Raw genomic sequence first — 19365 nt, 5'->3', positions numbered from 1 at the left:
AACAAACACAAACAACATACGAGCCACTGAGAATACTATCTGTAGAGTAATTAGATTGAACTAAATGGAAGTTGTTTTTCTTTGAACTTTGTGGGTTTATAAAGAGAGATGACGGCTCATGATGCAGAGTTTCATGTAAAGGTGTCAAAGGGTTGTGTGGTGGTTTAGTTTCACTCTCATTTTGTAATATATTAGTTCACAAACACTGTTATTGAATACAGAGTCAACACAATGGAACGCTTGTTCACACAGTTGGGCCGTGTGTCAGTATGTGTTCATGTCTCTAGTCTGGGGCTTTCATTATCTCATTCCAGAATTGAGATGATTTAGACTCTCAAAATGTGTTAAACATATCACATTGTGGAGCTGTGCAGCCACAGAGCCTCACTTTGACGTGAGTGTGTCACTAACTACACTGGTGTTCCATCAGCTGCATTTAGACTTTTATAGACGTTCTTTCCATTGTCAACTTCAGACGGATTGCAAGAAGTATCAAATTCTGTAATTTACGACAAAATCAGTCATAGACGCATCTAGGCACGCCATGTTTTGAAGTGTGGCGTTCATCAGTATGAACCATTGTGTGTAATATAGGCCTAAATGAGATCGGTTCATAAGTTGGATGTTCGTCCCACGGAAACTTCCCACTGAGAAGTTCAAACCTCATGTTCTGAGCTCCAAAATGGGTGAATCACCGTGGGAACTCAGCAAAAATTTGCACTTAACAATCCTCTCCAGCTTGGCTCAGTTGCACAGCTATCATGACTTTACCTGTGTGGACTAAACCAAGCTTAGCACATTCACACACAGACATAACACTGGCCCTGATAGATAAATATATATGTGGCATATATAAATGCAACTCTAACATATGAATGTTTTTATTGTAGTTTGTCATAGTTTGTCAATATGAGCCTATACCTTTAGAAAGAAACAAAACCTCTTCATAATTAGAAATGTCAATCATGGTTTCAAAAAGGTTCACCTGGAAATTGTTTGTTTGTTTCCCACAACGAGATGACGGCAGCGGTTAGCACAGCTGATGTTGCTTATTTGAAGGTTGTTTGCTGGACTTTTGCCTTTTCTTGCTGTTGGTTGAATACATACACAATGCGTCTGTTATAACTTTCACTCCAAACCTTCAAAGCTCAGCTGCAATGTTTGTAGCTGGACGCTTCAAACTTTTTTTCATTCCATATATGTTGCTTTTCAAGTCTGCGTTACAAGATTTTATTGGAACTTCTGAATTTGCTTTCAGCACTCCTCAGTGTGATTCCTTCTTCCTGTTGTACTTCCCACCTCCCTTCCCCTCAAGTTTTTTTTGTCACTCCAACTTTCTCTGTCCACACCTGGGCGACAAAAACAGTGCACTGGAAATTCAGTATGTAAAGTTTGATGTCATATCTATTATTATCGTTACTATAATAATGTTATTATTATATGATGTCATTTGTATAATTCAAATTTGATGCCAGTGGTACCTAGAGTTGATGAATTTTTTGATTTTTCCTCTATCTTTTTAAGGAAGCATGATTTTGTCCCAATATTAACAGTGGCTGTTTTTTAGTGTGGTTATTAAGTGGAAAATTATATTGGCAGTTTTTGTAATTTGCTTCATGTCTGTTATCTTTTACTGCACCCAAACTCATGGTCAACATTTGTTTTTTCTTTGGAAGGGGTGTGTTTCATGGATGTGAGTTGTGAGTGTACATTACAATCATTTGGCAGATGCCTTTATCCAAAGCGACTTACATTACACCCTACGCAGAGGGGGGAGCAATTGAGGGTTCGGTGCCTTGCTCAGGGGCACCTCGGCAGGGACTTGAACCGGTGACCCTCCTGTTCCCAAGCAGAAGCTCTACCCACTGAGCTACTGCCTCCCAAAGTAGTAGTGTAGAGCAGGGGTGTCCAACCTTTTTGCCGCAGAGAGCTACTCGTGTTTTACATTATTCATAACATTTATCCACATGGCTGATTCTCCACCCAAACCAGCTGAATAAGCTTTTTTTGTGTAAACATTTACAAAATGTCGATATCCAACACTCAACACTCACATTTTGTATCAAAATGCACTTCAATTCAGGAACAGAAGCGTTTTTTTCTAGAGAGTGAGTGCTTGTGTGTGTGTTTGTGCTTTGTTTATTCAAATGGAATGACTTTGTAGAACTGAAGGAACCTGTTTCTCCTGGGTGGGGCTGTTGGTTGCTCCTGCTGTTGCTAGACAACTGTTGGATATCAGTATGATCTTAAATCAGTGTGTTTGTCTTCCATTGAAAATGACTAACAGAACAGGTCCTACTGTTGAGGCGTCCCTTGAACATGACACAGAAGTCCTGTTCCACCTGCTGACTTTCCTGTTTCCAACTCATTGTTTCTGAATGTTTAAGTTTTCTTCATTATCACTGAAAAGCTGAAACATGATACATTGGTCTTTTATTTATGAAGATAAGTTGATCTAATTTTACCGCCCAGCACTGCAGTACAATTGTCTTAGAACAGAGGTTCTCAAACCGTGGTGTGATTCAAAGTTTGAAATCTAGAAGAATGGAATCGCAAGAAATTGCATGTATGGAAATGGAAACATCAGACATTCCTAAATCTAAGCATATAAATAATTTCGAAATGTAATTTCATTATGATTTTCTTTTAATTGACAGAAAGCCACAACAAAATGTTTGCGCTTGTCTGAAAGAGCAGAAAGAGACTGTTTGCTTTGTGTGTGTGTGTTTGTGCTCTGAGTTTGGTAGGCATGTGTCATGTTAGAGGGGAAGGTTGGGAACAGAAGGCTTTATTTCAGAGGACACATCAGTCCTCTGCCTTCATCCCAGGACTGAACTGTTCTCATGATTTGATGTGATTTGTCATGATTTGTGTTTGGACTGTCATGCTCTGTGACCTGTGTTACACTTTGTGTGATACACAGTAACGTGCTTGTGCCCGGGTCGTTGGGAATGAACTCAAGGACTTCACAAAGCTGAAAACAGATTTTCCAGGTCCACTTTCATTTCCTTATGCACCATTGGCTGCCCTCACAGTCGTCTGGCAAACTCCTAGAGGACCTTCATGCCTTCCAATCACTACTTTCCTCTTTCTCCTCCTCTCTCTCTCTGCTGCTAAAGCTGCCTTCTTCTGCACGAAAATTCAAACCTCTGCTTCCAACCCCAAAAAACTCAACTCAACTTTCAAACTTTCTCATCCCTTCTCCAGCCCCCACCCCCTCCTCCCTCCTCCTCTCTCCTCCCAGACGATTTCGCCAACTTCTTCGACAAGAAGGTCAACGACATCCGATCTTCCTTCCATCACCCCCCAGCAGTCCTGTCTCTACCACCCTCTCCATCTTCTCCCTCCCCACCTCCCTCTCTGTCCCAATTTTCTCCCCTCTCTGCTAAGGAGGTCCTTCACCTCATCACATCTAGCCGCCCCACCACCTGCTCTCTTGACCCTGTCCCCTCCTCTCTCCTTCAGTCTGCTGCACCGGATCTTCTTCCCTACCTGACCCACCTCATCAACACGTCTCTGGCTTCTGGCTCTTTCCCCTTTGCTTTCAAGACTGCTAGAGTCACTCCGCTTCTAAAGAAACCAACTCTTGACCCTTCAGACATCAAGAACTACAGACCGGTATCCCTTCTACCCTTCCTATCTAAAACTCTTGAACATGCAGTCTTCAATCAACTCCCCACCAGTCCGGCTTCAAGGTGGGCCACTCGACTGAGACGACCCTCCTGGCAGTGACCGAGTCACTCCAAACTGCTAGAGCGAACTCTCTCTCCTCTGTCCTGATTCTCCTGGACCTGTCTGCAGCATTCGACACGGTGAACCACCAGATCCTTCCCTCTACCCTGGAGGGAATGGGTGACTCTGGCTCTGCCCTCTCCATGTTCTCGTCCTACCTGACAGGTCGCTCTTACCAGGTAACACTCACAAGGTTCGGTCTTGGGCCATCTTCTTTTCTCCCTCTACCCAACATCTCTTTGTTCTGTTATCCACTCCCATAACTTCTCCTACCACTGCTATGCCGATGACACCCAGCTGATTCTGTCATTTCCCCCTTCTGACACCCAAGTGGAGACGCGCATTGCTGCGTGCCTGGCAGACATCTCGGGGTGGATGTCGAGGCACCACCTGAAGCTCAACCTTGACAAGACTGAGATGGTGTTTCTCCCGGGGAAGGGCTGCCCGCACGAGACCTGGCCATCACCATAGATGACTCCGTGGTGACGTCAACTCGGACTGCAAGGAATCTGGGTGTGACCCTGGACGACCAAATGTCGTTCTCGGCAAACATCGCATCAGTGACGCGCTCCTGCAGATTCCTCCTCTACAATATCCGGAGGATTCGCCCCTTCCTCACCGACAAGGCAGTGCAGGTGCTGATCCAGGCTCTTGTCATCTCCCGCCTGGACTACTGCAACTCCCTCCTTGCTGGCGCCCCGGCTTCCGCCATCAGGCCTCTGGAGCTCGTCCAGAAAGCTGCTGCTAGTCTGGTGTTCAACCTCCCCAAGTTCTCCCACACAACTTGCCTTCTCCGTTCTCTACACTGGCTCCCTGTAGCTGCTCGCATCCAGTTTAAGACTCTGGTGCTAGCCTACAGGGCAGTGAAAGGAACAGCTCCTTCGTACCTCCAGGCTACGGTGAAGCCCTACACACCCGCCCGACCACTTGGCTCTGCTGCCTCCAGGCGGCTGGCTGCCCCGGCGCTCAGCGGCCCCTGCTTGCGATCGACACGGTCGCCGCTTTTCACTGTTCTGGCACCTCAGTGGTGGAATGATCTCACGACTGATGTCAGGACAGCTGAGTCGCTGCCCATCTTTTGCTGCAGGCTGAAAACCCATCTCTTCAAGAAACACTACCCAGATCCGCCCTCTTAGGACATCACCTATTTTGTCCTAGCTCTTCTGATGCACTTATTTGTTTTCTAATTTGTCCTACTTTGCCCAGTATGAGCTCCTGTTGAGCTCTCCTCAAAGTCTTTACAGATGGAATGAGCCTCTTCTGTGCCTCAAACCTCTTTGGCTCTGATGACCTTCAGGACCTTTCACATAGAACAATGTGCCATCAAGAGATAAATATTCACATAAACTCATTTCAGTTACAGCGGCGACACCCTGAGGCATGTTGGTGTAACAGCAAGGTGACCCACTCTGCAGGCAGGAAATGAACCAGTACAGGTGAGACTCTTTCCACACTGTTGGACGCCTCCAAACTACTTTCCACTGGAGATGTTGCTTTGTTTTTACTCCCACTTTTCCATGTTTACATCACACACATGACCTGCAGCCACAGACAGCCGGAGAGACGCCAATGGGAACATTTGTCCTCAGCAGATATTCATTTTAAATGAAAGTATTGTTAATATGTTGAATATACTCTGTGAAATGATGAGTTTCTTTGGTAAGAAGCTGTATAAGAAGCAGGATGTATTGACGTGGTCCTGATGAGAGGAAACAACAGGTCAGTCTTCTAGTTTGTTGATTTCCCTTTAAAGCATCCATCATGGCAGCACGTCTCACTAACATTTGGAATGAAAATGTCAAAGCTGCAGTGACGGTTTCCTCTGCTGTGACTCTGTGCAGACAGCAAATGCAGATGTAGAAAGAAATCAGGGAAAACCTCCACAAATCAGCCAAAGCAAAGAACAACACTGAGGAGCAGAGCAGCACACCTCCAGAGCAGCTGACAGGAAAGAAGGCGCTGCAGAGAGAGAAGGAGCTCCAGCAGGGGGCGCAATCACACAGACTAAAGCACCAACAGGGCAGCAGATGGACGGCAGACTGACCGCAAGTCTCCCCTAGTAACAGGGGGGTATTAGTACTGCTCTCCGTTTAAAGGGTCCGAATCGTCAGTATCCCCGAGGTCTTACCTCAGAGGGTTCTCACAAAGATCTGACTGGCGATTAATTAAGCTGGTGGCGAGGAGACTCGCCTAGCTGCTAACTGCCCTCCTCCTCCGAACGTCTACCCTGCTTCCCCTAGCTGACCCCCGGCCGAATAACCCGTGTGGGCCGGTGACCGTAACTGGTCGCGTTCGTTCACGTTTTATCAGGTTTTTATTAGCAGGGGCAAAGCTCACAGCATTGTAGCCAATCACACATATATATCCCTATGCTAATCATTAACTATTAAGAATACACAGACTACTAATAAAACTATTAGCTGATCTGATCCAAGTTGTTATTTAATTATCAATAACCTTTTATCAAGTTTCCTAATCTGATTTTAATGTAATTTAATTATTAAGATTCTTCCATTAAGCTTAAACCTCTGATTCTAGTATGGACTAGTTATTAATATAATTCTATTAATTTCAAAACTCTGTAGTGTAAACTAATTATTAACTTACTTTTGTTAAGTTCAACTCTCTGTTTCTAGTGTTAACTAATTATTAACTTACTTTTGTAACTTCCCTACTTTGATCCTAGTGTAACTCGATGGTTGACACATCCTTGTTAACTTCCCTAATTTGATACTAATGCAAACTAATTATTAATGTACTTCTAGTACGTTTCCTACTCTGCCTTCAGTGTAAATTAATTGATAATACACTTTGCTATATGTTAAACTCTTATACAGATTATTGTTACCGATCACTACATTCCAAACACACACACATACACATTAAAATGAACTAATCTTGTTCTAACTTGTCACAATCTAGTATAAATTGTGAGCTGAGGTCTAATAAATAATAACTCAATTTTAGAGAGAGAGAGAGCAGTTAACCTGGCCTGATTAACGGTCCTTTTACACCCAGAGGAGGAGCCCAATGAGTCCCCTCGGCCCCATCCACGGTCCGAGGGTGGCACATGGGCGTGCCGCCTCTCCCTGTGGGTGGTGTGAGCTTCCTAGACATCAGAGAAAATCAGCTACTGTAAGTCCCCAGCAATTTGGTTGGAAGATGGTTCAGCTTCTATTCCATACAGGGTAATCCTTTGCTGGGGCAAAAATCTCCTAGTCCAGCCTGGGTAGGTCCGCTCACGAACTCCCTCTAGTAATCCAAGAGATAATCCTTTAAATCCTGATGGCTTGCGATCAGGACTGAACTTCCTCTTTTCTGTCAAGTATTAATGAAATCTAAAGCATTTATGAGAAGTAAAAAACATGTCCATAAGAATTTGAATCACAAACAAAGATAAGATTGTGTACCGTGAGAAAAGAGGAAGTTCAGGTGTCTATGGAAAAAGCCTTTGATTACCCCATAATAAGTCTGTAGAGATTCACTCAAACAGCAACTAATGGAAAAATATCAAAAGGAATCTGTACTGGTAATATAGTGCAATTTGACAAGCATAAAGGGGTTAAAATGTGTTAACAATATTAAGAAGATCAAAGTCAACATCTCTGTGTGTTTACAGCAGATACGTTTGCACAACATGTTGCACTGTGTAACTATGGATACACACAGAAAAGAGATGATGAAAGAGATGATTTAATATTTGTGCACAGATCAAATGATTTCACTTCCATGAAACATTTCAACAGTGACAGTGGTGACAAATGTATTTCTCTCAACCCTCCACATGACTTTGTGCTTCATGTTTCTCTGGATCATAAACCTCCATCAGAGAAACAAGCAGACGTTCAACCTTTCTAAATGTTGCAGGATGGAGAAACACAAGCTAACATGAGTGAACCTCAGCCTCATCACACACACACACACTGTAAACAGAAAACAGCTGATTACATCACAACATCTTCATCCTGGACAGCAAAACACAACATATTTAGTGTTTCTCTCTGGATTAAATCTCAAATGATCACAGATTGAAACCTACAAATAAAACACGAAAAACAAAATCAATGTTTGAATAATTTGATCCTTAGTTCAACAGTCCTTAGTCATTAGTTTAAAATGATTTTCCTTAAACATAATCTTAGTTTATAACGTGACATTCATGTTTAAACAAACTTAACCCATGAATAAAGTTGATCAAAGTCATTCATCTTCATTCATCTCAGTTCTCCTACAGTGAATAATGAAAAGTCTAACTCCACCACCAAAACAGAAAATCACAGAGAAATCTCAGTCTGACAGATTTTGAGCTCTTTGCTCTTTGCATCAGCAGCTTCTCCAACATTGAAATGTGGAAACAGTTTCTCAGTGAAAGTGTCTCTGTGAGTGTAGATGTGAGTTGTGTCTTCAGGGTTGTAGAAGGACACCTCCCCCCTGTCATAGTCCAGCTGGACTCTGATCCTCTGGAGACTGTTCTTCACTCTCACTCTTCCACCAACAACATCAGTGTATTTTCCACTACGATGAAACAAACACCAGAATCCATATTTTGGTGAAGCATCCCTCTTCCCCTTCCTGTCAGCTGACTCTTTAGCCAAACCCACATTCCAGAAAGGATGGTCTCCCACCTCCACCTCCCAGCTGTGTTTCCCTGAGCTGAAGCCCTCAGAGCCCAGAACATCGGCATATTTAGTGTTTCTCTCTGGATTATCAGGAAGCTGTTGGTGTGTGTCTCCAAATCTCACACTGATCAGGTCCTCAGACAGATAGAGCCATCCGTCTGCAGTGTTTGGGTCCAGAATGACAGGAGTGAAGGTGATGTTGTCCTTCATCTTGTGCCAGACTCTGAAGGACAGGTTGCCCAGGTGTTTGGCCACATCTATCAGGGCTCCTGAGAGCAGCTGTGGATCTGACAGTGAGCACTGGGATCTGGTTCTGCTCTGAGTGTCTTTGTAACTGCTGAGGAAGGACACATCGTGTTTCTGCAGCTCTTCTTCAACAGCACAGATACTGTCTGAGAGAGAGGAGAGCTTCTCCTCAACCATCTTCATCTCTCTGGCCATAGCCTTCCCCTTCTGCTCCTCTTCCTCCCTCAGAGCTGCCAGTCTGGACTCCTCTTCCTCTTTCAGGAGCTGCTGGAGCTTGTTGAACTGGGCTCTGATCTGCTTCTCTGTGGACATCAGCTGCTTCTTGGAGTGTTGAATCATTTCATTGTATGTTTCTTTAGCTTCTTTGTATTTCTTCTTCTTGTCCTGCAGAGACTCTAAGTCAGATTCCAGTTGGTCCTTCAGCTCACTGACTGCTTGTTCTATAGGAACCACATTGTGACTTTGATGGAGTGAGAACTCACAGACAGAACACAAAGCTCTCTGCTCGTCCTTACAGAACAATTTGGGCTTTTCTTTATGTTTCCTACACACCAGCTCCTCTTCCTCCTCTTTCTCTTCTTTCTGAGTCTCAGATGGTCTTAACTTCAGTTTCCCAACAAAGGAGTCAGCAAGTTCCTTCAAAGTAAAGTTCACTCCGGTATTATCTTTTGATGATTTCCTTTTACAAATCGGACAGTTTTTGTTTTGAGCTTGTTTCCAGAATAGTTCCAGGCAGCTGGAACAGAAGCTGTGGTCGCAGCCCAGAGTCACAGGATCTCTGAACGTCTCTGTACACACATGACAGCTCAGGAAACGTTCAAGTAAAATTTTCTCTGCCATTTTCTCTCACACCCAAATTATTGTTGAATATCCACTCACTGAATGAAAGTTCCCTAAATCTTCTTCTTTTAATCCACCAGATGATGTTTCTCAGTGCAGATCTCACTCCCTGTAATGGCGTCTATCCTCTGTTCAACAATGCATGAATCTACTTTCATTCTCACCTCCTCTTTCACAAGTTAATCATTAATCATTACAAATGCAGCCAATAAAACACGTGGACGATCTGTCCTGTAGGCTGTGGGACAGGGTGGACAGGATTGAGTTCAGCTGTTTACTTCTGGTCCCAAACACTGCAGACCTCTCGTCTCTGTCTGGTGACTTCATCACTGTGAGAGATGAAGACTCACAAATGAACAGGAAGTGGAAGATTTCTGCTTGAACCAAATTCGGCATCTAATGTTTTCAGCATACAAGAGTAAAATGCATGAATGTGTGAGTGAAAGTCAGGAGGCTCAGAATAAGAAACACCATCAGACTTTATTAGACGATCAGTCTCGCTCATGGTTGCAGCTCATGTAATTAGCTTTTATCATCCTGCACTTTAGACTCTGATCACCAGATAAACCACATGAATCTCCTCTGATCTTATTTGCTTTTAGCTTTAGATATACGAGCGTCAAACTCTGACCTCAACATAGAGGCCAAAGGACAAAACATAAACTAAACATGAACTCAAACCACAGTGAGGTTTGTGCTTGTGTTGGATTCAGCAGATGGCTGGTTGGTCGCTCTCACTCTGTGTTTTGTCACGCCCGGCTTTGCCGTGCTGGGTGTGCCCCTCTACCTGGCTTGCCTGGCTTGTTATTATGATCTGTTGTTCCTCCTCCCCGCCACTAGGGGAGCTGTCGCTATGGGCCGTGCCAGGCTGATGACTGGGCGGATTGAGTGGGAGATAAAAGATGGCCTCCCCGTTGGCTCGCCCTCTCTCATTGCGGCTCTGGCCGGACGCTGAAAGGCTGGCTGCAGCTTTGCTCCTCATTTTGACCTCCTTTGCTCTGCACTACACCTGCTGATATGCACTGCACTTTTGGTTTGGCTTCTCATTATTGATTACCTTTGTTTGTGGTTACTTTAATAAATAGGTTTGTTATACTTTCACAATCAGCCTGGTCTCTCTGCTTTATGTCAGCTCCACTTGAGCCAAGTGGTCGTGACATAACGGGGGCTCGTCCAGCCGTGATTGTAACCCTGAATTTGGTGGTAATTTGGTAGGTTTACTCTAGTTCCCACTAAACTGCTGAGTGCAGTGTGTAGTCACGTGATTGGCAAATTTTTTGTGAATGAAGTCGTGGTGGCCGTAGTTTGGACCTACCTGCTTCTGATCGCCGATTGTTTCTTTTGGGGTGATCAGAGCTGATTATCCTTTGGTCAAGCTTTGTTTTGAGGAAAATAAGGGAGCATTTAATTTGGTAACAACTTTTGGTTTGTTTGGTTTTGTTCTTGTGAAGGGTGAATGCTTTTCTTCTACGGAGCGATCAATCATTTAGAGCTTTGTCATCCCCATTCTAGAGCGTCTCCGCGCTGGGTTATAGGCTGCTGTGACACTGTTTCTGGGCCAGGGCACCGCTGTGGAGAACCGGCCGCATTGGTTTCTGTCAGGACGGTACGGACTCCAGCAGCGTTTGGTGAGTGAATGATGGAATCATCCTGGTCCTCGGACTTAGTGCGAAGATGGGTTATAGTGGTGGTGGGTAAATTGTTTAGGGGGAAGGCTCTGGTTGGTCTGTTCCGCTACTGAACTGTATTTTGCTTTGCGGCTACAATGACTTTTTGGCTGCTCCATCGGAGAGCTTATTGGTAGCGTTGACAAAAGAACAGTTGATACTTGTGGCATATCATTATTTAATTGAGTGGACAATTTCAAAGAGATCTAATAAAGAACAGTTAGTGGAGTTTATTTGTGAGCGTTTAAAGGAGAAGCAGGTATTGACGGGGGGTACACCTGTAGAACGTACCCCACCAGCGCCGTGGACAGCGTCAAGAGAACCATTACTGAACATGAGTGCATTAACGTTTGATGAACAAAAACAACTTTTGCAAATGGATCAAATGGAACAAGAGAGGGAACATAAGAAATGGGGGTTGGGGCATGAGGCTCATGAAAGAGAGAAACATCGACTCCTTCAAATAGAACTTAAAGGTATCGAGCATGAGCAAGCTCGAGAGCTTGAGCGCACCAGGCTTAGGTTAGAAGCTGATGGTAGAGGCAGTGGCAGTGCCGGGGCCGCTCAGCATTCAGGCTTGGGGAGTATGATAAAGTTCCTTCCAAAGTTCAATGAGTGTGATCCCGATGTTTTCTTTTCTTTATTTGAAGATGTTGCTGCAGATCAAAATTGTAGTGAGAATAAAACTCTGCTTTTGCAGACTGTTCTAATTGGCCGTGCACAAGAAGCATTTGTGGCTTTGTTGTTTCAAGACAGGAGAAGTTATGAAAAAGTAAAAGAGGCTGTGCTGAAGAGTTATAAACTTGTTCCAGAAGCATATAGGCAAAGTTTTTCGCAACTTGAGGAAATTCGAAAGGCAAACCCACTCTGAGTTAGCCAGAGAGCTCACAAATGTTTTTAATCGTTGGCTCACTGCAGACAGTGTTGATGAATTTGATAGCTTCTGTGATTTAATGCTGTTGGAACAATTCAAAAACATATTGCCCGAACGCATTGCTACATATCTTAACGAACATAAAGTGAAGACAGCTGCCGAGGTGTGTGTGTTGACGCATAAGAATCAGTTGGGTTATTTGCGAGACTACTCACAGCGTTATGACAATCGCAGGGAGGACCGCGACCACCGCAGAGATCATCGCGACGTTGGTGCGCAGGTGGTTGGTGGAAATGCGGATCCTCCTGGAAGGTCTGATTTTGTGCCTCGTAACAGAACTGATAGAAACAGTGATGCAGACAATGAATGTAATTATAGTCGGCATTTGGGCCATTGGAAAAGGGATTGTCCATCTTTGCTTGCTCTTAGGAGTAGGCCTACAGCAATTACTAGCAAAGTTAAGGATGTCGGCTGTGCGGTTTCGATTCATGGCGTGCATTTGGGAAATGAACAAAAGGTGAATGTGTTTCAGTTGAATGCTGCAAAAACTGACTATGAGCATTCTAATGTACAGGATGTAAAGAGAATGGATGATGAACCTAAAGCAACATCTATGTCTAACTATGCTCCTTTTATTACAGAGGGGGTTGTGTCAATGGTGGGAGATGCTCGTACAGTGCCAGTGAAAATACTGCGTGACACAGGAGCATCGGAGGATTTTATGTCAATCGTCCTTGCCTTTCTCCTCTTTATCTGACACTGGGAAGTGTGTTCTGATTCGGGGAATTGGCCTTCATCCGTTTCCAGTGCCATTCACTTACAGTCTGGATTTGCGAATGGCGAAGTTATTATCGCTGTACGTCCAACTCTGCCGCTAGATGGTATTGACCTGATTATCGGAAATAATTTGGCGGGGGGGGCGTGTGTGGCCTGAGGAGTCATGTCCTCCTCCGGCCACACACGCCCCCCGGAGCAGCACCCACTGGACTCGGGCTGCCACTGCTCCAGATGTAGATGAGTCAAGTACATTTGTTTTTGCCCAGTATGAGCTCCTGTTGAGCTCTCCTCAAAGTCTTTACAGATGGAATGAACCTCTTCTGTGCCTCAAACCTCTTTGGCTCTGATGACCTTCAGGACCTTTCACATAGAACAATGTGCCACTAAGAGATAAATATTCACATAAACTCATTTCAGTCACAGCGGCGACACCCTGAGGCATGTTGGTGTAACAGCAAGGTGACCCACTCTGCAGGCAGGAAATGAACCAGTACAGGTGAGACTCTTTCCACACTGTTGGACGCCTCCAAACTACTTTCCACTGGAGATGTTGCTTTGTTTTTACTCCCACTTTCCCATGTTTACATCACACACAGGACCTGCAGCCACAGACAGCCGGAGAGACGCCAATGGGAACATTTGTCCTCAGCAGATATTCATTTTAAATGAAAGTATTGTTAATATGTTGAATATACTCTGTGAAATTATGAGTTTCTTTGGTAAGAAGCTGTATAAGAAGCAGGATGTATTGACGTGGTCCTGATGAGAGGAAACAACTGGTCAGTCTTCTAGTTTGTTGATTGACCTTTAAAGCATCCATCATGGCAGGGAGGCAGTGGCTCAGTGGGTAGAGTTTCCGCTTGGGAACCGGAGGGTCGCTGGTTTGAGCCTCTGCCATGGTGCCCCTGAGCAAGGCACCGAACCCTCAAGGGCTCCCCCCTTTGCGAAGGGTGGTAATGTAATGTAAGTCGCCTTGGATAAAAGCGTCTGCCAAATGATTGTAATGTAATGGCAGCACGTCTCACTAATATTTGGAATGAAAATGTCAAAGCTGCAGTGACGGTTTCCTCTGCTGTGACTCTGTGCAGACAGCAAATGCAGATGTAGAAAGAAATCAGGGAAAACCTCCACAAATCAGCCAAAGCAAAGAACAACACTGAGGAGCAGAGCAGCACACCTCCAGAGCAGCTGACAGGAAAGAAGGCGCCGCAGAGAGAGAAGGAGCTCCAGCAGGGGGCGCAATCACACAGAGTAAAGCACCAACAGGGCAGCAGATGGACGGCAGACTGATGCTTTCATGTAGCTGCACAATAAGAGGAATTTAGTGTTATAATACAGAATTAAGTTCAATATTTAGACAATCGTGTTCATTTTGAATGTAGGAAAGTAAAAATCTAATCACTCAAATCAATAATCATATTATAATCATATCATCTGCAGTAAAAAGGTTAAACACATAATGTTTAAGTTTCCTTTAAAGGACTCTGGTTCATAAACAGAAGCTTATTTGTGTTTTCAATGATAGTTTCTCTATTTTCTATCAATGGAAGCAAAGTCTGAGCTCTTCTTGCTCCAGATGATCTTATGTACTGAACAAGCAGGAAACACAACGTTTCCATTTATAAGGACATTCAATCTGGATGCAAATGAATTGAAACCCTCCTGCAGTTTAAATGAAATGATCTTCATCTCTCCACTTTTCATCTTTTATAGCCAATATTGTGTTGTTGTTGTCATCCTGAGCTCAGTGAGGCTCTGCTGCCTTCAGTCACATGAAGCTTCACTGAGATGAGCTGCAGTGACTGTGGTCACTCTGAACCTGGGCCATCTTCTTCCTCCACACTCTCACTAAGCTGCACTGACAACACTGAGTCTGCTCCTCTTCATCGTCTTTCACTCTTCCTCCTCGTCGCCCTGTTTCCAGCCTGATTCTCTGGTTTCTCTGCTGTGTCTCTCTCTTCTTCCCCTTTGTCTCCCTTTGGTCTGTATGATCATATTCATCCTCTAGTTCTCTGATTCTGCAGATTATTGCTCTGTTCTCTTCCGTGCTACACGTGTTTCTGCTACTTACACAAAATGTGTTAAGGTGTTATCTATAAAATGACGTTGAGTTTCAATAGAAAGTCAACGTCTCTGTGTGTTTACAGCAGATACGTTCGCACAACATGTTGCTCTGTGTAACTATGGATACACACAGAAAAGAGGTGATGAAAGAGATGATTTAATATTTGTGCACAGATCAAATGATTTCTCTTCCATGAAACATTTCAACAGTGACAGTGGTGACAAATGTATTTCTCTCAACCCTCCACATGACTTTGTGCTTCATGTTTCTCTGGATCATAAACCTCCATCAGAGAAACAAGCAGACGTTCAACCTTTCTAAATGCTGCAGGATGGAGAAACACAAGCTAACATGAGAGAACCTCAACCTCATCACACACACACACACTGTAAACAGGAAACAGCTGATTACATCACAACATCTTCATCCTGGACAGTAAAACACAACATATTTAGTGTTTCTCTCTGGATTAAATCTCAAAGGATCACAGATTGAAACATACAAATAAGACACGAAAACAAAATCAATGTTGAAATAATTTGATCCTTAATTAGTTGAAAATCATTTTCCTTTAACATAAATCAGTTTAGAACGTGACATTCATGTTTAAACAAACTTAACCCATGAATAAAGTTGATCAAAGTCATAAAACTTCATTCATCTCAGTTCTCCTACAGTGAATAATGAAAAGTCTAACTCCACCACCAAAACAGAAAATCACAGAGAAATCTCAGCCTGACAGATTTTGAGCTCTTTGCTCTTTGCATCAGCAGCTTTTCCAACAGCGAAATGTGGAAACAGTTTCTCAGTGAAAGTGTCTCTGTAAGTGTAGATGTGAGTTGCGTCTTCAGGGTTGTAGAAGGACACCTTCCCCCTGTCATAGTCCAGCTGGACTCTGATCCTCTGGAGACTCTTCTTCACTCTCACTGTCCCACCAAGTCCATCAGTGTATTTTCCATTATTAAGCACCAAACACCAGAGTCCAGATTTTATTGTAAAATCCCCCTCCCCCTTCCTGTCAGCTGACTCTTCAGCCAAACCCACATTCCAGGCAGGAAGGTCTCCCACCTCCACCTCCCAGCTGTGTTTCCCTGAGCTGAAGCCCTCAGAGCCCAGAACTTTGACATAGTAAGTGTGTCTCTCTGGATTATCAGGAAGCTGTTGGTGTGTGTCTCCCTTTCTCACACTGATCAGGTCATCAGACAGATAGAGCCATCTGTTTGCAGTGTTTGGGTCCAGAATGACAGGAGTGAAGGTGATGTTGTCCTTCATCTTGTCCCAGACTCTGAAGGACAGGTTGCCCAGGTGTTTGGCCACATCTATCAGGGCTCCTGAGAGCAGCTGTGGATCTGACAGTGAGCACTGGGATCTGGTTCTGCTCTGAGTGGCTTTGTAACTGCTGAGGAAGGACACGTTGTGTTTCTGCAGCTCTTCTTCAACAGCACAGATACTGTCTGAGAGAGAGGAGAGCGTACCGTCAATCATCTTCATCTCTATGGCCATAGCCTTCCCCTTCTGCTCTTCTTCCTCCCTCAGAGCTGCCAGTCTGGACTCCTCTTCCTCTTTCAGGAGCTGCTGGAGCTTGTTGAACTTGGCTCTGATCTGCTTCTCTGTGGACATCAGCTGCTTCTTGGAGTGTTGAAACATTTTATTGTATGTTTCTTTAGCTTCTTTGTATTTCTTCTTCTTGTCCTGCAGAGACTCTAAGTCAGATTTCAGTTGGTCCTTCAGCTTACTGACTGCTTGTTCTATAGGAACCACATTGTGACTTTGATGGTGAGGAAAATCACAGACAGAACACAAAGCTCTCTGCTCGTCCTTACAAAACAATTGAGGCTTTTTTTTATGTTTCCTACACACCAGCTCCTCTTCCTCCTCTTTCTCTTCTTTCTGAGTCTCAGATGGTCTTAACTTCAGTTTCCCAACAAAGGAGTCAGCAAGTTCCTTCAAAGTAAAGTTCACTTCGAGATTATCTTTTGATGATTTCCTTTTACAAATCGGACAGCTTTTGTTTTGAGCTTGTTTCCAGAATAGTTCCAGGCAGCTGGAACAGAAGCTGTGGTTGCAGCCCAGAGTCACAGGATCTCTGAACGTCTCTGTACACACATGACAGCTCAGGTAACTTTCAAAAAGAGCAATTTTCTCTGCCATTTTCTCTGGTATCCAGATTGTCTATTTACTGCAAAACTCACCAAATTGAAGTTGTCCCGACGTTTTTTTTGAAGTCCTACAACACAAATGTCTTGTGAGCTCTCACTCCCTGTAATGGCGTCTCGGCTCTGTTCAGCGACAACAAATACACTTTCACTTTCTCTGGTCTCTTATTCTGAAGTTATGCAATATCACAATGTGACCAGCAGATGGTGGTGACAGCACAACTTTCAGATTTTACCCTGTAAATGTCTTCTATCGCGCACTTCCCGGTGAAAATCACGGATCACTGTACTGTGATGTAAGGGACTAAACTGAATTTAAAGCTGTACTATGTAAGATTTGATGTAAACATACTGTCTTCTCTGCTTATTAAAGGAGCTGAGATCACAGACAACAAACACAAACAACATCCGAGCCACTGAGAATACTAACTGTAGAGTAATTTGATTGAACTAAACGGAAGTTGTTTTTCTTTGAACTTTGTGGGTTTATAAAGAGAGATGACGGCTCATGATGCAGTGTTTCATGTAAAGGTGTCAAAGGGTTGTGTGGTGGTTTAGTTTCACTCTCATTTTGTAATATATTAGTTCACAAACACTGTTATTGAATACAGAGTCAACACAATGGAACGCTTGTTCACACAGTTGGGCCGTGTGTCAGTATGTGTTCATGTCTCTAGTCTGGGGCTTTCATTATCTCATTCCAGAATTGAGATGATTTAGACTCTCAAAATGTGTTAAACATATCACATTGTGGAGCTGTGCAGCCACAGAGCCTCACTTTGACGTGAGTGTGTCACTAACTACACTGGTGTTCCATCAGCTGCATTTAGACTTTTATAAACGTTCTTTCCATTGTCTAATTCAGACGGATTGCAAGAAGTATCAAATTCTGTAATTTATGACAAAATCAGTCATAGACGCATCTAGGCACGCAATGTTTTGAAGTGTGGCGTTCATCAGTATGAACCATTGTGTGTAATATAGGCCTAAATGAGATCGGTTCATAAGTTGGATGTTCGTCCCACGGAAAAGTTCAAACCTCATGTTCTGAGCTCCAAAATGGGTGAATCACCGTGGGAACTCTGCAAAAAATGTGTACTTAACAATCCTCTCCAGCTTGGCTCAGTTGCACAGCTATCATGAGTTTACCTGTGTGGACTAAACCAAGCTTAGCACATTCACACACAGACATAACACTGGCCCTGATAGATAAATATACATGTGGCATAAATAAATGCAACTCTAACATATGAATGTTTTTATTGTAGTTTGTCATAGTTTGTCAATATGAGCCTATACCTTTAGAAAGAAACCAAACCTCTTCAAATTAGAAATGTCAATTATGGTTTCAAAAAGGTTTACCTGGAAATTGTTTGCTTGTTAGTTTCCCACAACAAGATGACGGCAGCGGTTAGCACAGCTGATGTTGCTTATTTGAAGGTTGTTTGCTGGACTTTTGCCTTTTCTTGCTGTTGGTTGAATACATACACAATGCTCATCTTATAACTTTCACTCTAAACCGTCAAAGCTCAGCTGCAATGTTTGCTGGAAATCTACAGCACATGCTTCAAACTTTTTTTCATTCCATATATGTTGCTTTTCAAGTCTGCGTTACAAGATTTTATTGGAACTTCTGAATTTGCTTTCAGCACTCCTCAGTGTGATTCCTTCTTCCTGTTGTACTTCCCACCTCCCTTCCCCTCAAGTTTTTTTTCTTTCTCTGTCCACACCTGGGTGACAATAACAGTGCACTGGAAATACAGTATGTAAAGTTTGATGTCATATCTATTATTATCGTCACTATATTAATGTTATTATTATATGATGTCATTTATATAATTCAAATCTGATGCCAGTGGTACCTAGAGTTGAATATTTTTTTAAGTTTTCCTCTATCTTTTTAAGGAAGCATGATTTTGTCCCAATATTAACAGTGGCTGTGTTTTAGTGTGGTTATTAAGTGGAAAATTATATTGGCAGTTTTTGTAATTTGCTTCATGTCTGTTATCTTTTACTGCACCCAAACTCATGGTCAACATTTCTTTTTTCTTTGGAAGGGGTGTGTTTCATGGATGTGAGTTGTGAGTGTAGAGCAGGGGTCTCCAACCTTTTTGCCTCGGAGAGCTACTTTGACAAAATAAAAGTGTCGGAGAGCTACTCCTGTTTTACATTATTCATAACATTTATCCACATGGCTGATTCTCCACCCAAACCAGCTGAATAAGCGTCTTTTGTGTAAACATTTACAAAATGTCGATATCCAACACTCAACACTCACATTTTGTATCAAAATGCACTTCAATTCAGGAACAGAAGCGTTTTTTTTCTAGAGAGTGAGTGCTTGTGTGTGTGTTTGTGCTTTGCTTATTCAAAAAGAATGACTTTGTAG

General features: G+C 43.3%; 1 protein-coding gene and 1 long non-coding RNA gene across 2 annotated transcripts in view; both read right to left on the bottom strand.

Annotated features, from left to right (window-relative positions):
* LOC143005706 (uncharacterized) overlaps nucleotides 1–19365 on the bottom strand; it is a 40968-nt gene that overhangs the window by 2929 nt on the left and 18674 nt on the right. The gene's annotated exons all lie outside the window — the stretch shown is intronic.
* LOC143005809 (E3 ubiquitin-protein ligase TRIM35-like) lies at nucleotides 15027–17127 on the bottom strand. Its single transcript, XM_076157196.1, has one exon. The coding sequence runs from the start codon at nucleotides 16969–16971 to the stop codon at nucleotides 15538–15540; it is 1434 nt and encodes a 477-aa protein (XP_076013311.1). The 5' UTR covers nucleotides 16972–17127; the 3' UTR covers nucleotides 15027–15537.

Source organism: Genypterus blacodes, unplaced genomic scaffold, assembly GCF_046128005.1.
Source record: "Genypterus blacodes isolate CSIRO-AG114 ecotype Tasmania unplaced genomic scaffold, CSIRO-AGI_Gbla_v1 ptg000072l_1, whole genome shotgun sequence".
Classification (NCBI taxonomy): Eukaryota; Metazoa; Chordata; class Actinopteri; order Ophidiiformes; family Ophidiidae; genus Genypterus; species Genypterus blacodes.
The sequence above is the reverse complement of the archived record's forward strand: the minus strand, read 5'-3'. Positions and strand labels throughout refer to the sequence as shown.

What these genes read in the sequence shown, in the direction of transcription:
- LOC143005809 (XM_076157196.1), bottom strand. Translation starts at nt 16,971, where the DNA reads ATGGCAGAGAAAATTGCTCTTTTTGAAAGTTACCTGAGCTGTCATGTG.